The 22,335-nt window shown below is 41.7% G+C and overlaps 1 protein-coding gene across 4 annotated transcripts in view; it reads right to left on the bottom strand.

The window, feature by feature from the left end:
* LHFPL6 (LHFPL tetraspan subfamily member 6) overlaps nt 1–22,335 on the bottom strand; it is a 204,909-nt gene that overhangs the window by 12,975 nt on the left and 169,599 nt on the right. For all 4 annotated transcript variants that reach the window (XM_077298169.1, XM_077298168.1, XM_077298171.1 and 1 more), the window contains one exon: nt 4,734–4,832. In XM_077298169.1, coding sequence (XP_077154284.1) covers nt 4,734–4,832 — 99 coding nt within the window. The remainder of the gene's footprint in view (nt 1–4,733; nt 4,833–22,335) is intronic.

Here is a 22,335-nt window from a genome sequence, read left to right as displayed (position 1 = left end):
AGCAATGCCATATATGTTTTTTCATATACAGAATGAGAAATGAGGGAGATTTTTGTTTCATGTGGTTATATACACTGCTCAAAAAATAAAGGGAACAAAAAAATACCACATCCTAGATATCATTGAATGAAATATTCCAGTTGAAAATCTTTATTCACTGTATAGTATAATGCGTTGAGAACAATAAAACATAAAAATGCTCAATGTAAATCAAAATTAATATCCCATGGGGGTCTAGATTTGGAATGATACTCAAAATCAAAGTGGAAAATCAAATCACAGGCTGATCCAACTTCAGTTGAAATGACTCAAGACACGTAAATGATGTTCAGTAGTGTGTGTGGCCTCCAGGTGCCTATATGAACTCCTTACAACACCTGGGCATGCTCCTGATGAGGCAGCGGATGGTCTCCTGAGGGATCTCCTCCCAGACCTGGATAAATGCATCAGTAAACTCCTGAACAGTCTGTGGTGCAACGTGGCGTTGGTGGATGGAACAAGACATCATGTCCCAGATGTGCTCCATCGGATTCAGGACTGGGGAACGGGCGGGCCAGTTCATAGCATGAATGCGTTCATCATGCAGGAACAGATGACACACTTTAGCCACATGAGGCCTAGCATTGTTATGCATCAGAAGGAACCCAAGGTCCACTGTACCTGCATATGGTCTCACAATGGGTCTGAGGATCTCATCCCGATACCTAATGGCAGTCACAATACTTCTGGCTAGCACATAGAGGGCTGTGCGGCCCTCCAAAGAAATGCCTCCCCACACCATTACTGACCCACTGCCAAACCAGTCATGCTGAAGGATGCTGTAGGCAGAAGAACGTTCTCCACTGTTTCTCTAGACTCTGTCATGTCTGTCACATGTGCTCAATTTGAACCTGCTCTCATCCGAGAAGAGTACAGAGCGCTAATGTCTATTCTGCCAATCTTGGTGTTCTTTTGGCAAATGCCAATCACCCTGCACACTGTTGGGCTGTAAGCACAACTCCCACTTGTGAACATAGACCTCTTATACCACCCTCATGGTGTCTGTTTCTGACAGTTTGAGCAGACACATGGAAGTTAGTGGCCTCCTGGAGATAATTTTGCAGGGCTGTGGCTGTTTGCACAAAGGAGGAAGTAGCGGTCCTGCTGCTGGATTGTTGCCCTCCTTCCTATGGCCCCCTCCATGTCTCCTGCTGTATTTGCCTGTCTCCTGCTCCATGCTCTGGACACTGTGCTGACAAGACACAGCTACCCTTCTTGCCACAGCTCACATTGATGTGCCATCCTGGATGTGCTGCACTACCTGAGCAATTTCTGTGGGTTGTAGACACCGCCTCATGCTAGTGTACATTTCTTCTAGGGGTGAGAGTAATGACAAAATGCAAAAGTGACCAAAACAACAGCCAAAAAGGATGAGGACAGAGAAATGGTCTGGGTTCATCCCCTGCAGAACCCCCTCCTTTATAGGAGTTGTCTTGCCATCATTTCTACCTGTTGTCAGCTCCATTTGCACGACAGTATGAGAAATTGATTCAAAATCAGTGTTGCTTCATTACTGGATAGGGTCATTTCATAGAAGTGTGATTGACTTGGAGTTCCATTGTGTGGTTTACGTGTTCCCTTTATTTTTTTAGCAGCACTGCTCAAAAAAATAAAGGCAACACTAAAATACCACATCCTAGATATCTCTGAATGAAATATTCCAGTTGCAAATTTGTATTCATTGCATAGTGGAATGTGTTCAGAACAATAAAACATAACAATTATCAATGTAAATCAAAATGAATATCCCATGGTCTGGATTTGGAATGATACTCAAAATCAAAGTGGAAAATCAAATTACAGACTGATTCAACTTCAGCGGAAATGCCTCATGACAAGGAAAAGATGTGCAGTATTGTGTGTGGCCTCCACGTGCCTGTATGACCTCCCTACTGTACAATGCCTGGGCATGCTACTGATGAGGCGGCGGATAGTCTCCCGAGGGATCTCCTCCCAGACCTGGACTAAAGCATCCGCCAACTCCTGGACAGTCTGTAGTGTAACGTGACGTTGGTGGATGGAGCGAGACATGATGTCCCAGATGTGCTCAATCGGATTCAGGTCTGGGGAACAGCCGGGCCAGTCCATAGATTCAATGCCTTCATCTTGCAGGAACTGATGACACACTCCAGCCACATTAGGTCGGGCAATGCCCTGCATTAGGAGGAACCCAGGGCCAACCGCACCAGCATATGGTCTCACAAGGGGTCTGAGGATCTCATCTAGGTACCTAATGGCAGTCAGGCTACCTCTGGCGAGCACATGGAGGGATTTGCGGCCCTCTAAAGAAATGCCACCACACACATTACTGACCCACTGCCAAGCCGGTCATGCTGAAGGATGTTGCAGGCAGCAGATCGCTCTCCATGGCATCTCCAGACTCTGTCATGTCTGTCACATGTGCTGAGTATGAACCTGCTTTCATCTGTTAAGAGCACAGGGCGCCAGTGGTGAATTTGCCAATCCTGGTGTTCTGTGGCAAATGCCAAGCGTCCTGCATGGTGTTGGGCTGTGAGCACAACTCCCATCTGTGAACGTCGGGCACTCAGACCATCCTCATGGAGTCGGTTTCTAACAGTTTGTGCAGAGAGATGCACATTTGTGGCCTGCTGGAGGTCATTTTGCAGGGCTCTGGCAGTGCTTCTCCTGTTCCTTCTTGCACAAAGGCTGAGGTAGCGGTCCTGCTGCTGGGTTGTTGCCATCCTACAGCCCCCTCCACGTCTCCTGGTGTACTGGCCTGTCTCCTGGTAGCGCCTCCAGCTTCTGGACACTACGCTGATAGACACAGCAAACCTTGCCACAGCTCGCATTGATGTGCCATCCTGGATGAGCTGCTTTCCTGAGCCACTTGTGTGGGTTGCTGAGTCCGTCTCATGCTACCACGAGTGTGAAAGCACAACTTACATTCAAAAGTGACCAAAACATCAGCCAGAAAGCATTGGCTGTGTTTGATTAACACAGCTCTGCTGCTCTCCTTGGATACCGGGCCACGGCGTCACCTTACCTGAGGAAGTGACCACACATCTGCCGCCGCCACAGCACTGCCGCAACCTCCCCATGGACACCAGGCCATGGCGTTGCCCACCTAAGCAGGAAGGGACCCTGCTCAGGTGCACACCGTACCACCCACAGCGCCTCAGCATCACCGCACCGCACCGCATCTGCTAACACCATGCCTCCTGTGACCCTGCTCTGCCACTGCCTGCCCTCAGGTAAGAGATCTTAAATTCGGACAATAAGAAGGACCCCCATCTTATAAAAAATCTTTTTTCTGCAATTTTCACCCCAAATTTGGGTGCGTCTTATGGTACGGTGCGTCTTATAGTCCGAAAAATACGGTACTTGGAGTTATATTCTGTTGTTTAAGTGTTCCCTCTATTTTTTTGAGCAGTGTACATATGAAATCAGACAGACGAAAACCCTACATGACTACATACCAAATCAGATTTGGGGTGCCATAGATTTACTTGGATCGGAAATAAGGCTTTGTGCATGAACCCTTAACCTGGCGAATATTCATATGCATCTTATGCAGCTTTAAAATACCATACTTTTTAGCCTTGAATATTGGAGTAGCAATTACTTTAATTAACTCATTCCATTTTTTTAACTAGATGAATTCATTAAAGTCTAGATTAGGCTCCAGGGAGATCATTCAAATCGAAAACTAAAATCAAAGCAAAGTGATTAGTGGGTACGAGGTTCAGTCAAAGTATATACAGGTATGGGAGGCAGCAAGAGCAGCGCCGAGAAGATGTATTTATGGAAAACGGAGAATATCGCCTCAAGTAGAAACCAATTAAAGAGACAACCATCAGTTCATTAGTAGGAAAACATACCAATAATCTGGCACCCAATACACCAGAGAAATACACTTAGATTTTACAGCTAATCAGACTGATTTTTAATAAACCTGATAAATAAAACTCTCGGACAACCAACAGTAGCATAAAAACGACCTTGTACAAAAGAAAAAAATTCTAATAAATCTTTCCTAATCCTATGGTCATGACAGGGATCACTTATATATGTTTACCGAACAGAAACAACATTCATGACGGCTCAGAGCCGTACATTCTGAGATAGATTATATATATATATATATACACACACATATACACACACACTTTCTTGATTCTGCAGCTAAATCCTGTTTCTCAAATTTCAGTGACTGAAAAGAACCCTGAAGAAGAGCAGGAGGGAAAGGGTGGACTCAGGACTCAGCTGGACTCAGTGTGCCATCCCGAGTTTTTTTCTGATCCATATATTTACATGGGTGAGTTTGTTCAGTGACCAGGATAAAAAAAAAATAGGTCTCCAATTTATATTTTGGGTAGATATTCATTCCTCAAAAAGAAGTGACATGTGAACAGTTCCATAGACTATAATGGGTACATATTAGATATGTAGGGACCCATCAGTTTGAGACCACCTTGACATTGGTTGATGGGCAGGCATGAATTGGCCAAATTATGTGCTAAGCGTCTCATTTTATTCCTAGTATTCAGAAGCAGTATTGCTAATCATACTTCATATATTTCATATTGACATGCTCTAGCACGATAGAGTGCAACTTTTTTTGTACAATGGGTATATGGTCCATGAAAAACATGGCTAGAACACATACTAGACTATCGGACATGTGCATGGGACTTCTGTAATTCCTTATGTGTTCCTGTAGCAGTGGCACCTACCTAATTCAAACTGTGCAGAGAGATTCCCACAAGCTTGGCGAACTTCTTCACTGTTCCAGCCCAAAGGATACAAAGCGCAACCAGATCCAATCAGCAACCCTACGAGGAAACAAGAACACATTAATGTACCAAACTGTGCAGTAGGATAGAGCGACATCAACTTCAGAAGAGACGAGATCCTAGAGCAACATGTGTACAAATGAAAGCCAAGCTAACACACTGCCTCTATATTACACGTATCTGTAACCGTTCCTAAGATTATTTACAGTCTACAGGAAATTATACAATTGCTAAATGACAGAAGAGTAGGGAGAAATCTAAATCACACATTAAAATCAGGACTTCATACATAAAGAAAATTTGTATCAATATTAGTGAAGAGAGAACGTGGTCAGATAAGGCGTTAATCGAGCATGCTCGTGTGCTAACCGAGTGTCTTCGGCGTGCTCGAAAAATATGTTTGCGTCCCCGCGGCTTCATGTCTCATAGCTGTTTGACAGGTGGAACACATGTGGGGATTTCCTGTTTGTTAGGCAATCCCTGCATATGTTGCAGCTGTCAAACAGCCGAGACACATGCAGCCGCGGGGACGCAAACATGTTGTTGGTTGTGAAGATGAGGTGGCCGAGTGGTTAAGGTGTTGGACTGCTAATCCACTGTGCCCTGCATGCATGCATGCATCCCATCCTTGTCCATCTAATCTGCTTCTTTCACGTTGACATGCTTTGTTGAATCGCTTTGGGGACGTTATGAAATGTCCTACAAATGTCCAAAAGGCTCTTCATTGAGATGAATCTGTGATGCATGCCATGTACATGCTCAGTAGTTTGGCAGTGCTGGGGCAGTCGGAGTCGTGGAGTCAAAGAAATTGAGGAGTCGTAGGTTTGGCTTATCGACTCCACAGCCCTGAATAAAATAATCGTCTCCTATGAAGCCTAGCTTGACCTTCATAAAAGTACCAACATAGCAGCCACAGGGTCCTTCAGCAGAAGAGCCTAGCAGCCGTGGCGACTCATGGGGATCTTGTGAACGTGCTGTGGGGTGTAAAGCAAAAGGCGAACAAAACTGCTAGAAATCGATGTCGACATTTATTTGGTTAACAACAATGACTGATTGCTGCTTTAGAGGTGAATGTTGGTTGTATAACACAGCCAGCATCCACTGCGTCTGGAGCAAGTTCACATCCTGAGCCCGCTCCATACACAGGCACCTGACAGAAGGCATATCAGCACACCTGTGTTGGAGTTTCTAGGAGTTGTCTGCTTTTGCTTTTCTTTTACCCACAGGCTCAGTCATGCGTAAAATACAAAATTGAGCTTTACTTACACTACCCGGGTCCAGCGCTGCCTTTCCACCACCACTCCGTTCTCTGCTGATCGGCTGCAACCAATCACTGAGCTCAGCAGCTGGTGATGTCTACATAGGCTCAGTCAATGAGCTCAGTGATTGGCTGCAGCCTGTTAATGTGACACTGCTATTGTTAGGCAGAGAGGCAGCACTGGTTCCGGGGAGGGTAAGTAAAGCTGTTTTTCACATTACTGAGTCTGTGGGGAAAAAAATAGATGGAAGGTAACAACACTTTTAATATATAGATTAATGACTATAAACTATCTTTCTTGTGGAGGATAGATTTTCTTTGCTTTTTCTTTTCTAATCGCCAATTTATAAAATGTCAATTATACATTCAGCCATATCAGGTGCCAGCTTTGAATTAGCGTCTCAGTAAACTGTCAATTTGGCTGGTCCTCAGCTTCCGAGAAGATAATCTAACCGTCGTTTTAGTTTTTATTTCATAAATGAGCAGCACACAGGAAAACAAGAATCGTTGTAATATATCTTATTAGAGAAATTGGCTTCATTCTCATCCAGGACTGATCATTCATTCTCAAAATTCTTAATTTACAGGTAAATTGATGCCAGTTGCAACTGACAAGATTCTATAGAGAGAGGAGGAGTAAGGAGCTCCGCCTCTATAGCTCCTCCCTCCTCTCTTTAAGTAGCTGATGACACAGGGTCCACCAATTTACTTTGCTCTATTTTTTGTTTTCTTTTACGCTACCTATTGTCGAAAAAATACAAGTAACCTATTTAACTTAATGGGTTAAGAAATGGTGCAAAAAATCTGCAACATCAAAAACTCACCAAAAGCTTATCATGTGAACGTAGCCTTACAGATGTTGTCCTAAGTGACATTTGTACCCAGGACCCCAGTGCTGCAAGGCTACAGTGCTAACCACTGAGCCACCATGCTGCCCATCACCATAGGTGATGTCACAGCTCCCCATCCCCTTCACAAAGACCTTCTACAGGCTCATTACAAGCTTCAATAAAAATAATAGGGTTAGTCTAAGTGTATTTCGGCTAATGTACATGTAGATTTCCTAAAATTACAGAAAGTTAGAGTCTAAAAAAGTGCAAGATTTCTATTTTTAATAAATTGTGATATGGAAATAAAAACATTGGCAAAAATTGTTCCAAAAAACTTATTTAGACAAAAGGTCATTTTCTGATGACACTATTTAAAGGGGACGAACAATATTGTTGCACTTCTTGAAGTCACTAACAAATGTAGTAACCACGCAAAAAAAACCCTAATAGCGCCAATGTTTTTTTAAATCACAAAGATGTGCAATTAGGCAGACAGACGAGCAAGAAACAATGAACTACCAAGATATTCTCGTCTTTCCTATCCACATAGGTGGCCAGGACAGTGTAACATGACAATGTGTACAGATGGTGAGAATTACATTTACACGAGTTTGTGACTTGTGTAGCCAACAACATTGGCCAGGAGGAGCGAAGAAAACTGAAATCACTAATTCAGTCTAACTGAGATGGAATTCTTAAGTTGCCCAGATCATTACGGAGAAATGTGGCACCGGAGCAGCGGAATCTGTTCTGTGTCATCACCATCAAAATAATGTACTGCAAACACAGAACAAGACCTGATCGTCCCAGTGCTCCAACCAACATAGTACGGAGGTAGAACTGCCACCAAGAAAGTATTGAAGCCAGGAACAGGTTTCTGGAGATATTTTACTTGCAGAAATTAAAGTGATGCCCCACCTTGTCACTGGAAAGTGACTATACATTTATCATATATAGTCCTCCCTGGTGCCCTCCATGCCCCCCATTGACTCTTCCACCATGACTGGCATTCTAGTCCTCCAGCATCCATGATGGCAGTAGAACTAAGACTGAACCACACCTCCGCGGCACAGGGGAGGCACTATTCAGAGATCCCGCGGTGCTCCCACTGCAGCCAGCATCTTGGATGCATGAGGACTGGGATGACCGTCTCTGCAGAAGAGACAAAAAGGAGCGGACCTAGTAGGGTGATAACAAATGACAAATGTGCAGCCACTGTGCGTTTGAAGGATGGAGGTTTGTTATAAACTGATTTAATAGCAGTGAAAATACTTAAAGAGAATGTATAATTGGGTGTTATAATTTATATTTATTGTAACAAAAATGTCCCTAACCCAATATGTGCCGGATAAACCAAAGCCTAATACGAGCTACTGCAATATAACAAATTATTTTGTCACTCTGTTATTATTAACCATAAAATGGTCAGTATTGTCCCTTTTTTCCTGTAATTTTGTGACTATTTTCCCAAAATGTCTGAAGAACTTTAAATGTTCCATTATCAAGAAAAAAATCACCAGACCCATTTATTAGGCATTTCCAGTTGTTTAAAAAGCAACAAAGATTGTGACCATGTAGACCACGGGGTAATAATGCTAAACCGCTGAGCCGACGTACGGCCCCCATTGCTTGGTCTCTGTTATTAGGTCATTGTGACATTCACTTCTTTAGGGATTTAAAATCTGTAATGTGCTGTTCCCTTATTAAAAAAAAAAAAAAATCACATGAGAAGAGCTAGAAATTCACGTCAGTGTTAGCGAAAACATTATTTATGTTTTTAAAAATAAAAGTTATTAAAATGTTATGCTTAAAAACGGCTGTGGAGTTAGAGTCTGAGTCGGAGACAGGGTCCATTTTGGTGGAGTCTGAATAAAATGGACCAACTCAGACTCCAATAATATATAATATACATTGGTACAGTAGTACAATGCAGGATGTGCTGTAAATGTTTTCATAAGAATTTGGAAAAGTTATGAAATGTCTGTTCTGTTCCTGATATCAGGATCTCAGATGTTAGCTGAGATGAATCTGTGCTGCACTTTATGTACATGCTCAGTAGTGACCAGTGCTGTGGGGTTGTAGATGAGATGAATCTGTGCGGCACTTTATGTACATGCTTAGTAGTGAGGCAGGGCTGTGGGGTTGTAGATGAGATCAATCTGTGCTGCACTTTATGTACATGATCAGTAGTGAGGCAGGGCTGTGGGGTTGTAGATTAGATGAATCTTTGCTGCACTTTATGTACATGCTCAGTAGTGAGGCAGGGCTGTGGGGTTGTAGATGAGATGAATCTGTGCTGCACTTTATGTACATGCTCAGTAGTGAGGCAGAGTTGTGGGGCTGTAGATGAGATGAATCTGTGCTGCACTTTATGTACATGCTCAGTAGTGAGGCAGGGCTGTGGGGTTGTAGATGAGATGAATCTGTGCTGCATTTTATGTACATGCTCAGTAGTGAGGCAGGGCTGTGGGGTTGTAGATGAGATGAATCTGTGCTGCACTTTATGTACATGCTCAGTAGTGAGGCAGGGCTGTGGGGTTGTAGATGAGATGAATCTGTGCTGCACTTTATGTACATGCTCAGTAGTGAGGCAGAGTTGTGGGGCTGTAGATGAGATGAATCTGTGCTGCACTTTATGTACATGCTCAGTAGTGAGGCAGGGCTGTGGGGTTGTAGATGAGATGAATCTGTGCTGCATTTTATGTACATGCTCAGTAGTGAGGCAGGGCTGTGGGGTTGTAGATGAGATGAATCTGTGCTGCACTTTATGTACATGCTCAGTAGTGAGGCAGGGCTGTGGAGTAGTAGTGGAGATGAATCTGTGCTGCACTTTATGTGCATGCTCAGTAGTGAGGCAGGGCTGTGGGGTCGGAGTCGGAAGTCAGAGAAATTGAAGAGTTGATGGTTTGGCTTACTGACTCCACAGCCCTGCTTTAAAAAAAAGATACAGCACTGACTGACAGCCGGCTCAGCAGTGCATCAGTAGAGTCGACTGTCAGTCAGTGCCAAGGCGTGGTCACCAGCTGCTATCAAAAGAGACTGTAATTATGACGGGAACACCCCATGACTGAAAGCCGGCGGCTACCAGGAGAAATTATTTTTTTTCCATATGTCACAGTTTCAGTCTAGCGGCCGGGCACCTTCATACTGCTATTCACCTGCACTATAATCCTATATCTGTAAGTTAATAGCATCATCCTGAAAGTTTCCCATTAAAGAAGTTGTGTGTCAACTTCTTTTCTTCAGGAGCACACCGCTTCCAGTCCCTGGCTTCCTGCTTTGATGAGGGCAGTGAGATCACAAAGATTGACAGTTTTGACTAGCGACTTAGTCACACCACTGGTCCAAAGTGAGAGCTCTCCTGGGCTGCTAGCACTGACAACGTTGCTTCTGCAACATGGGAGAAAAGCAGGGGCACTCAAGCTGGCCGGATCTGTTAATCCTGCTGGCTTCAAAGCAGTGTGAGAAGGCTCTATACAATAGAGAGTGCGAGCAGCAAGTGCTACTTATCTATGTGACCACCGACTCGGAGTCAGCAGGGTGGTCGGTAACCTGGGTAATGAGAAGTACTATAAAAATTCTTGAGAATGGGGAGGATTGTTAATAAGAAGGAAACTGTAAAGTTACTTGTCTTTACAAGCATTTTGCAATTTTAGCCACATAAGAACTAGAGACAACCCTTTAAATCCATAATTCAAAAGAAAAAAAAAAGAAGATAAATCTTGTTTTTTTAAAAGTTCATCTTGCTATCAAAGTATTTTTTTATTATAACAGATAAGTAGATTTACTGAAGTTTCAGTTTACCAAGATCTGATGTTGTACAGAATCCAATTCAGTAAAATGCACATGTGATGTATTGGCTGGGGGTCAGTGAGTAAAAAACAATACTACATGATATTATGGATGTGACCCCACCATGCCATAATACAGGTGGTCAATAAAGGAAGAGGACTATAGAGAAAACAAGTCTGACCTCCTACACAGAGACGGATCTGTGCTGTCAGGTACAATATCACAAGATTAAAATCTTCTAGTCTCCAGCAAAATATATCCATTAGGTGTAGTTTTTACAACGCTATTGAGCCTAAAAATACCAAAACACCCCAAGCAAAAATGCATTTTATCTAAAGTGTTTTAGATTGCAATAAAGATTAATATAAAAGAGGTTTTCTGCAGAATTATTAAAGTTATATTCTGCTGTTGTCATTGATGCCCCCACCCCGGGCTGTTTCTGTTCTTGTTCTTTTATTGTTGACTGTCAAGCAATCATTACTTCCTCCCATTAAAGCAGGGGTGGGGAAACCTCCGCCCCCCCCCCCCCCCCCCCAAGTCATTTACGGCCCGCGATGACCTTTCCTCCGGCCCTGGGCATATTCCTGGGGATCCCAGTGCTTGCGCCAGCAGTTTTTTGATCGCCACCGGCCTAAAAGTTAAATATCTATTGTAAAATTGCCTATATTTACAAGTAATATCTGACACCAGTCAATTATAAATAATGGAATAACCTTCTACATGGGCTGGAATTCGCCCAGTGTTTGAGACAAGCATACTGCTGTACAGACACAGCCTGTCATGTGCCTTAGACTAGACGCACACACCCATATGGCACAATATGGCCGGGGTCACACTTGCGAGTGCAATGCGAGAAACTCGAACGAGTCTCTTGCATCAATACCCGGCACTGCCGCCGGCACTCGGGACCGGAGCGTTCAGCTGCATAGAAATACATGCATCCGCATGCTCCAGTCCCGATTGCCGGCGCCAGTTCCGGGTATTGAGGTGCGAGACTTGTGCGAGTTTCTCGCATTTAACTCGCAAGTGTGACCCCGGCCTATGAGCACGGATCGTGATGCACGGAGCGGCCGTTTCTATCTCCAAGGCAGATGCAATTTTGCATTTTTGGGAGCCTTTGGGCTGCAAAGGGCCCATATAATGTTCTTGCTCAGGGGCCCTTTTCTGTGTGTGTCAGACTCAGCCAGTGCTTAGACGCACACCTCTGTACTGTGTGCAGCAGTTTAATATAATAACAATATGACTATAACGGGAATAGTAGAATATTATTCTACGCTCGGTTAAATTAGAGGTTATTAAAGAATATTCCATGTATTTGATAGAGTTGCTCTTTCAATTCCAAGAGATTATAAAATAAAATCTATGTAATGAGGATTAAAGCTAATATTCCACATACCGTAATTTATGTATCTAAAATCCACTTTCGGAATAAAGTCTTTTGTCATTGATGATACAATTATTTTTTACTTTTATGCCTGTCATTTTACATTTTAAATGCAGATAGACATTACACTGCATATGCTGCTCATCCCCCCAAAAAAGAAGATTCTTTATGAAGTCCAGTTATGCATACTTAGAATTATATTTTATCAGAAAAAATTAAGATTTTAATTATAGTTCTTTTTTTTACTATTCACAATAATTGGCGACTTTGAGGGAAAAAAAAGCACGTCTTTGATACATTGACAAGAATAATTATTAAAAACGGTGTGCATTTAACTGCATTAACCTGCTGCCAAAAATAAAATCTTATCTCATTCCAGGAGCAAAAAAAAATCTCTTACGAGCAGACAATACAAATCTAGACAATCTCAGGTCTCAAAGGATTTAAAGCATCTGATCCGCAGACACATTCTTCAGAGGTTTAATAAAATAAGTGTGCAGGTAACGCTGTCAGCGCTGGAGGCATTTCTAAATCACAAGTAGGATATTATCCCTTAATGCACTAAAATGTATAAGAGAAGTTTAAAGGGAATCTATTCATGCCATTTCCAATTGATATGTAACCAAATTCACATTTCTTGAACTTTTCGCTAACTGAAATATTCTGTAAAATCCTCACTCTGCTTATTTGAAGAGTTTCATAGAATTCAGTTATGGGTTTTAGGCACTGCCATGGGCACAGACTTCATGCCGCACCATGCAAATCCTCATGGTTTCATATTATGGAACACTATGTGCCTCCATAAAACAACTTGCTACTGAGGTGCTCTTCTTCCTGTATAGCAATGATTGCAGTAGTGGAGAATACCTTCATAGTTGGGTATGTAATGAAACATGCCATTTTTTTTACGCTCGCATGCAATTCAACAGAAAACCTTCAGATTAAAAAGTGTCATATAGGATGATTTTCATCAAAAGCGGACACAGACAGAAGAGGGTCGCTGTGCCAGAACAGTACTTGGGTGGGCCAATCTTGGGTCCTAGTGTGGCTGCAAAGGTTGCACCAATGCTATATCGGCCCCTTGTTCTTACAGCTACAGTAAAAGCACATAACATGGATTTGGTGCAGATTTTCCATTTGGATTTGTGTGCGGAAAGTCCGCTTAGTTATTAAATAAAAACTTTTTTTTTTTTTAAATCAAATCTACATGTTGAGTAAATTGTCTGCACAGTAATTCACCTGCTGTGCTGATTTAGAATTTGAGGCATGTCAATTCCTTGTGCAGATTCATTGCAGACTACACCCTTTGCAATTGCTTGGGTGCAATGATAAAATAGGCATGCAACGCAAGGGGATTTTGTTGGGGAAATCCTGCTCACATGCTGCGGATTCTTCGTACCAAAAACATGCAACGTGTTCACTTACCCTAAAGTGTATGCTCAATGGAGATTTGGAAGCATATCCTCCTCATAATACTCATACAAAGCACTTCTAAATCCATATCAAGGAGTATTCAGAGAAACCGCTCCAAAATCCACATACACTGTGTGTGCATCCCCCTTTACTTCCTACAGACCTACAAGGGTAGACGATCGCTAAAGGTATGTTCATGTATGTAATTTTATTTGCTTTCGTTGTTGTACTAAAGTTTTAATTTTTAATGTATTTTTGCAACATACCGAAAAACTCAGAAAGAAAACAAAAAATACCCATTTGGCTTCAGACTCTTGCTTCCAGATCTCTGGAAGCTGAAGTGCGTCATGTTCCACAATTGCATGAGACAATGTGTTACGTTTATCAAAACCCAGTGCAAACAATCAGATTTCAGTTCTCAGAATATGTGACCAAAAAATGCCGAAATAATAAAATCCACAGTCATGAATGCCCAAGAGAAAAGTTGCCTACATGGACAAAATAACAAGTTATCACCTCCACCCACTGACCTGTAATATGTTATATCACTCTGGACCCTGTGTACAGTGTGACCCTGGCTGTACTGATATAATGTTATTATAACCTCCCCTGCCCCCAACCTGTAATATGTTATATCGCTCCGGACCCTGATTACAGTGTGACCCAGGCCGTACCGATATAACGTTATTATCCCTCCCCCCGACCTGTAATATGTTCTATCACACGGGAGCCTGTGTACAGTGTGACCCAGCGGTACCGGTATGTACCTAATTTTCCGTCTATGGATACAGCCTAAGCCGTCTTTAATAAACTGTTTTAATAAACGGTTTTTATTTTGACCATGTGGGCAATTTTCTGTGTTGGCAGCTTTCCTGTGGGCATTTTTCATGGAACCATCATAATCGATGGCTAAGGGCAATTCTGTTGATTCTTTTTGAAAGATATGGTAAATCTCATCATACAATGATGTAATGTGGAGACCAAATGGAGATTGCAGGTGGCTACAGCCCAAATAATATGGAAATTGAGACTGGTGTGAGGTCTGATGGCATTTCACTTCTCATCTCTGAATCCAGAAAATAGATAAGTGACTGGAGAGCAGCAATGTGGCACTAAAGAATGCACTCTGCTCTCATGGTACAAGTTCTCCTCTTAAAGGATCGATAAATGAGTAATGAATAGGCAATGAATAACAGCTGTTTGCCCCATAAGGTGCCAGACTGGTCACTTAAGTGGTACTATTAAGAAATGATAGTTCAGAGGTGACATACAGTATAAAAACAAAAACCTCATGCGGCGTCCAACATTACAAACATACACAGGGCACTGAAAAGTCTATTTTCTCACTCAAGCCTAGTGATTGCCAAGGTTTGAACCCACCGATCAAACGTTGCTGTCATATCCAAGGCATATAGTCTTCATTTATGTCCAAGATAAAAAAAAGTCAAGTGAAAAAAATAAAATTCAGGAAAACAAAGTTCAGAAGTTCCTGTAAGAGTCTTCACTATACTTCAGTGAAAATGTATATGGTCTAGAAGCCAATATACGAGTCACAGGACTGTACTGATGGTAATATGAAATGTATGAAGCATTTAGCCCCTTCTTTAGACCTCTATTTCCCAGAGCAGATTAACATTTTCTGGAAGAAAGACTCCAAATTCTTCTGTCGGTCTGTAAGAGCCATTGAGCAGCTTGGCCTCCTGTGATACAATTCTTGACCTGTTCGAGACTGGCTTTGAGCCCAGCTGTACAATAGAGATGGCCATTCTCCGAGCCTCATCTGCCAAGTCCTCTCGCCCCAACACTGCACAGTCTTTGCCTTCTTTGTTCCAGGATACGTCCTTAACCTGCCTCCAACGCAGTCTGAGCCTCCATTATATCTGGCTGAAATGTGCAGAATATACAAGGCCGAAAACCATAGAAAGCTAGAACGCAAGTACAAAGCAAGGTACAAATAATGTCGTAGGGTCGAGCTGGTGCCGGAATGATAACACTGTACTATTTAACCCTAATATGTTCTTCTTTATAGGTTTATGTCTAAGTAGGCAAAATACGAATGCACATCCTTCTCCATCACACTACGACCGATTCTTTACGTGGAGACATCCCCGGCAATGACAATGTAGAACAATATATGGTTTGTTCAAAGGCACAATGCATTTATCCTGACATACTGCTATTGTGTGCTCACATGTTCACAGAGCCCAGAATTACATTATATACAGTATTTACAGTATATAAACAGTATAAGTATTGTTAATCTGGTGTCATTATGACTAGAATGACCTATAGGATGAAACTATAATAATTATACAGATATTATATAAAACTGCAGTCTGTAACAGCTGTATGTGACATCAAACACTTCTTTTGTGTTCTCATTGTCAGTGATCGTGAAATTATTGATTCGGTTTACTTGATGTAATACCAGGCCTTGACACACGGTGCGCTGTGACGTAGAAACCCTTCTAGTTGTGATGAGACCACAGCATTTTCATTCTTTCTGGGTAAGGCTGTCATTTTTAAAGCAGCACTCGTATTTTAACTTTTGGCATTAATATTTAGTCCAGAGTATAAGATAACGAATGTAACAGGGTGAGCACAAATATAAGTGCCCCTACAACTTTTTTCTATATGAAAGAAAAACTCGTTTACACTTTTTTTTTCCTGCTTTTTGTATGCATTCCATTATCGACTTGTCATCTTTTTCAATACACAACATGTTCCTTTAGAAATCAATGGGTTAAATTAAAAAAAAACCACTATCAATTAATGAGAACTACAGGAACAGCGAGTGACATTTTGAAACAAAAGCTTTAACCAAGATCTGTGGAGACGGCAATCCAAACCTCCGCGACTCTTCATTTTCCCTGACTCAGACTCCCGACTCCACAGCACTGGTCACTACTGAGCATGGACAAAGTGCAGCACAGATTCATCTCCACTAACAGCCGAGATCCGTAGAACAGAACAGACATTTATAGGACATTTCATAACTTTCCCAAATTATTATGAAGACATTTACAGCACATCCTGCATTGTACTACTGTACCCAATGTATTCTATATTGTCAGAGTCGATCTATTTTATACCGACTCTGACTCCGACTCCATAGCCCTGACTTTAACCAACTTAAGTTACATGTACTACTGTATAGTCACCATTAAATAACGATTCAAGAGAATCTGAACACAGTTGAATAACACTCGGATCAAACTCTGACAGAGTTTGAGCCGAGTGTCGTTTGCATAATTGGCGCGACTCGCTCGCGTTGAGAGAATCGACGCCAGTGTGAGTGTACCCTTAAAGGGAATCTATCAGCAAGATTTCACACCCCATACTATTTATATGCGCTGATAGCTCTTTCAAAGACAAGTCCAGCAATAACTTTACATGGCAAGTCTGTTATTCCGTTTGTGAGAAATCAGAGTTTGTATGGATATGCAAATGAGGCTGCAGATCTGAAGCCTCTGCCACTCCAGCTCTATTCTTTGCACAGCACCACCCTTCTAATGCTTGATTGATGGCTCCTTTGACAGAAGACACGCAGCATACAGGCCGTCAGTTAAGCAGGAGGAGTCGGGCAGGGAAGTCGACCCCAGGAAGAGGCATCACTGGGTGGGGAATAGAGCTGGAGTGACAGAGGCTTCAGATCTCCAAATAACTCTTCAGCCCCATTTGCATATGAATTGAATTGCTGATTTTTCTGTAACGGAGGAAAGGACTGTCATGTAAATATTAATTCACATATAAATAGTTTGGGGTAAAATCCTGCTAACAGATTCCACCTAAGGACAATACACAAAACTCTAATAGTACAGCATAGCGTTAAATGAACATATCTTACCCATCAGTAGGGTTTGAAAACCAATTCTTCTAAATGAAGATACAGCAGATTTCAAGATTTTAAGACATAAAACACTATGACTAATGGTAGGTTGATCTTTAGAGATAGAGGTCTGCCTGAAATCTATTCTATTGGATCACACTTGACGTATAAATGGGCATTTATGTAATACGGACTCATAACATTGCTCTAATTCACAGTGAAAGTCACACTAATTAGAAATTATGAGTTCATTTTCACCCTGTCTCCTTTACTTTCCACAGTAAATCAAGGGCTCCGCAGCCTTCAGAGCCAAAATTCTGTGCAGCTACTGAGATCACAAAGACTTTTCAACTTTTTCCAACTTACTGAAAGTTTGTGGACTATTTAGTCCCAGTCTGCAAATGGTAAAAGTATTAGGACAGGTAATGTCCCATATTCAACAATATACGGTATATTGCCTTTAAGGAATTATACAGAATTTTGGCAGTCACAAATCTAGACTTGAGCCATTCTTATAATGTGATTAGATTTTGGAATCGATTCTATACATTTACCCCGATGTGCAGTAGTAACTAGGATTTTCTAGCAAAAATACATGTAAAAAGTACGAAATCTAGCGTTTAAAAACTAATAGAAATTGTCAAACAATGCCTAATATCCTTGATATTACTTCCTTCTAAATTCCTGAGAACAGCAAAGGTTCCTTAAGGTTAAAAATAAATTATCTTTGCAAAAATGTCTTTTTAAAATGTCTTCTGTATCTGCTGAGGATCCAGGAAACGGCTCATTTATCACTAAAATTTCATATAAACAAGCTGCTACTTGAGATTTACAAGGTTTTGGAAAATGACATCTTCCCGCAGCAACAGTTGTGTTTAGAGTGTAAAATTCATTCCGAATTGCAAATTTTTTTTTCTATCTGAAGTTTGTCTTTGTAGCTTTCTAGACAGTGTTGATTTACGGGTCAAGGCTGCCAGGGACATTCCAGCTGCCACCAAGTCCATCACACAGAAATGCTCTCCTGTATTAATAGTATGGAAAAGTTTTCTGTTAAGGAAGATATTTTTATTTCTTCTTTCAACTTTTTTCTTAAAGGGGTTATCTGGGATTTTTATTATTTTTGCATATAAGGCAAATAACTTAATAGGAGGTAGTTGCCAACTGCCTGTTCTGTCCTGCGATGATTTCCGCGATTCTACGGCTTCGTTACCATTATGTCGACAGAGCAGTGTCTTCTCTTCAGCTCTGCTCTGTGGAGGGGGATGTCTCTGACAATGTCATGTTGATGTCATGCCGGAGCAAGGAAATGCCCGGCGTATGGCGCAAACAAGAAGGCATAAGGGTGTCCTGGAGATAGTGAAAGGGGAGAAGGGACACCCCTAAACACTTACCTGAGACTGCATCCTGTGCTACCTATGGTCCCTAGATGCTGTCAATCAGCATGACGTCACGCCCCGTCAACAGAGCAGACCGGAAGAGGAAGAGTTGTTCTGTTGAAGAGAGGTGAAAATAAGCTGTGCAATCGCTGGCTGAGTCGCCAGAGTACGTCACCACGCAGAGCAGGCAGGCAGTTGGCAACTACCTGCCTGTTAGTTCTATGGCCCATACACAAAAAATAATAAAAGTCGCTGATAACCCCCTTAAAGAATAATTGAATGACAAATATTTTTATATACAATTACCATCTATACAACCAACAAATGCAATTTTTTTAAGGCACTGTAAGACTATAATGCTATCTTCATGGCCCCAGAACAGAAACTAGACTTGGTAGTGCCCTCTCCCCCATCGAACTACCACAACCGTACGATGTGGCAGGGGCACCGGGAAAAACTGCAGAGAACTGGAGCAGAAATTAGAAGGAATATATATTACAACTATATTTTTTAATAAGTTTAGGATTCTTTTAACCCTATTATGTGATATACAACACTTTGCAAAAAGTAAACATATAAAAGAGTAATAACAATAAATAATATAAATATTATGTTAATTAGTTTTAACAATATTATTTTAATCTTTACTGACAAGCCGGTCTCTTTGTGGTTGCAGACATATTCCCAGCATATTGGTACAGATTTATACTAAATGTTTATTTGGCCATCGAAAAAGTGAGTAATCTGCATCTCATTAATCGTGCACATTATTCTAAGGTCTATTATTTTAGACATCTGCTACTGTGACCCTTACCTCCTCCCCCAATCTCCGGGGAACTAATTATCATGTTTTCCCATATACAGTAGAAAGTGTTCCATCTATGTGCATCACCAAAAATGGAAATTGTTATTTACTGCTGAGTAAAAGAGACGATATTCCCACCAGCGGGAGATTCCTACTGTAATGTGATTACACATCAAACCTCTTTTTTTTTTGCTGTACCATCATTGTGTTGTTGCTACTGTGGTCTACAGAGAGGAAAATATGTTGGCGTTCACTCCATTGTTACATTAAACTCCTACATGGGACATAGCACTGAGAAAAATAACACAACATTCCCAAAAACAAGACAGCAACCAGCAAAACAATACTTTCCCAAATACAAGACCGCATGCCTTAAAACAACATGGCATATCCCAAAAACTAGACCAGGTCTATAAAACTAGATGGTGGCCCGATTCTAACGCATCGGGTAGTCTAGAATATGTATGTATGTATGTATGTATGTATGTATACAGCAGCCACATAGTATATAGCACAGGCCACGTAGTATATAGGAGCCATGTAGTGTATAGCAGACACACAGTATATAACACAGCCACGTAGTATATAACACAGCCCACGTAATATATATCACAGCCCACGCAGTATATAACACAGCCCACACAGTATATAGCACAGCCCATGCAGTAAATAACACAGGCCACACAGTATATAACACAGGCCACGCAGTATATAATACAGGCCACGCAGTATATAACAGTGGCCATGCAGTATATAACACAGCCCACGCAGTATATCACACAGCCCACGCAGTATATAACACTGGCCACGTAGTATATAGCACAGCCCACGTAGTATATAACACAGCCCACGCAGTATATAACACAGCGCATGCAGTATATAATACTGGCCACACAGTATATAGCAGCCACGCAGTATATAAGACAGCCCCCGTAATATATAGCACCGCCCACGCAGTATATAACACAGCCCACGCAGTCTATAATACAGCCCACATAGTATATAACACAGCCCACGCAGTATATAACACTGGCCACATAGTATATAGCAGCCACGCAGTATATAGCACAGGCCACGTAGTATATAGCAGTGTGGGCACCATATCCCTGTTAAAAAATATAATTAAAATAAAAAATAGTTATATACTCACCTGCCGGTGTCCAGCAAAGCTGTCCCGATACGCGCGCGGCTGCCGCCAGCTTCCGTTCCCAGCGATGCATTGCGAAATTACCCAGATGACTTAGCGGTCTCTGGGTACTTTCGCAATGCATCTCTGGGAACGGAAGCTGGCAGCAGCCGGCGGACGATGGAAGGTGAGAATAGCAGGTTTTTTGTTTTTTTATTATTTTTAACATTTGATCTTTTTTACTATTGATGCTGCATAGGCAGCATCAATAGTAAAAATTTGATCACACAGGGTTAATAGCAGCGTTAACGGAGTGTGTTACCGGCAGCATAACGCGGTCCGTTAACGCTGCCATTAACCGTGTCAGCGCTGACTGGAGGGGAGTATGGAGCGGGCGCCGGGCACTGACTGGACGGAAGTAGGGAGGGACTAATTCTCGGCCGGACAGTGCCCAGCGATGCGGGATTTCCGTTACAGACAGACAGACGGAAGTACCCCTTAGACAATTATATATATAGATAATATGGCACACCCATCCTCAAAACACAGCATCCCAAAATCCCCCCCAAAAAAACAAAACCGTATCCACCAAAATAATAAAACATCCACAAAATAACATCTCCAAACAAGACATCAGACCTAAAACCAAAACGGTATCACCAGAAAACAAAACTATATGCTTAAAACAAAGACGGCACCCCCCCATAATAAAACAGCATACTCAAAAACAGACAAAACAACAAAAGCAAAATATCACAGCAGCTCTCAAAAAACAATACACCAATATAATACATTGCAAAAAAAAGCACAGCATAACACAAAACCCTCACTATAGATCCTACCACAAGAGAACACCCACAAAACTTGCATCAGAGCCAATACTGGTATGTACAGCATGTGACTTATGAGGACAGTGATTGTCTACAGTGGTTACTTGAATCATGTACGGCATTTAGGAGATATAAATGGTGAGTTTTTGTTATTTTACTATGATCTCAGGTTGCCAGCAGTTAATAAAGCACTCCTCTTCCTCCTATAAAAGGTTTTATTCTTTTTGCAATCATATTATTATAGCACAGTGTACTTACAATTGCTCTTTTTGCCTCTCTACCAGATAATTCTTCTCTTTTCCATTAGGTCTATAACATCACAGGATTAAAAACCGACTAGCTGAATCCTTCTAAACTCTACGTAGAAGCAGGAGGTCAATTTTCCCTGCATGAGTGGTCAAGGCAAAAGTCCCTGGCAGGGGGGAGGAGGCGAGTCAGGAGTTGAAGAGGGGGATGATAAATGTGGGGACAAGAGACTTCCTGTTTCTACATAGAGCAAAGAGAAGAATTATCTGGGTATAAAGGCAAAATGAGCAATTGTAAGTACACAGTGCTGTATGATATGATGAGTGCAATATATTAAGAGGATAAAAACTTTGAGGGGAGGAGGAGGGCTTCTTTAAGAAAAATGTCATACACTTTTTTTTTTTTTTTTTATCAATTAGTGTTTATTGAAGATTTCCAAAACAATACAGTGCAGTCAAACAGTAATAACAGTAACAGAGGTCAACTAAAAATGACCAGAAATAAGTAAGGAGAAAAACAAAACCAATCAGAAAGGAAGTAGGAAATAGGGGAGAGAAGCGGGGGGGGGGAGGGGTAGGTACGGTAGGGGGAATAGGGGGGGAGGAAAGGAGTATAGGCATTCACAAGACATTATCTAACAGTTCAGTTATAGA

This window comes from Ranitomeya variabilis, chromosome 3 (assembly GCF_051348905.1).
Source record: "Ranitomeya variabilis isolate aRanVar5 chromosome 3, aRanVar5.hap1, whole genome shotgun sequence".
Taxonomy (NCBI): Eukaryota; Metazoa; Chordata; class Amphibia; order Anura; family Dendrobatidae; genus Ranitomeya; species Ranitomeya variabilis.
This window is presented reverse-complemented; position numbering and strand designations above follow the sequence as displayed.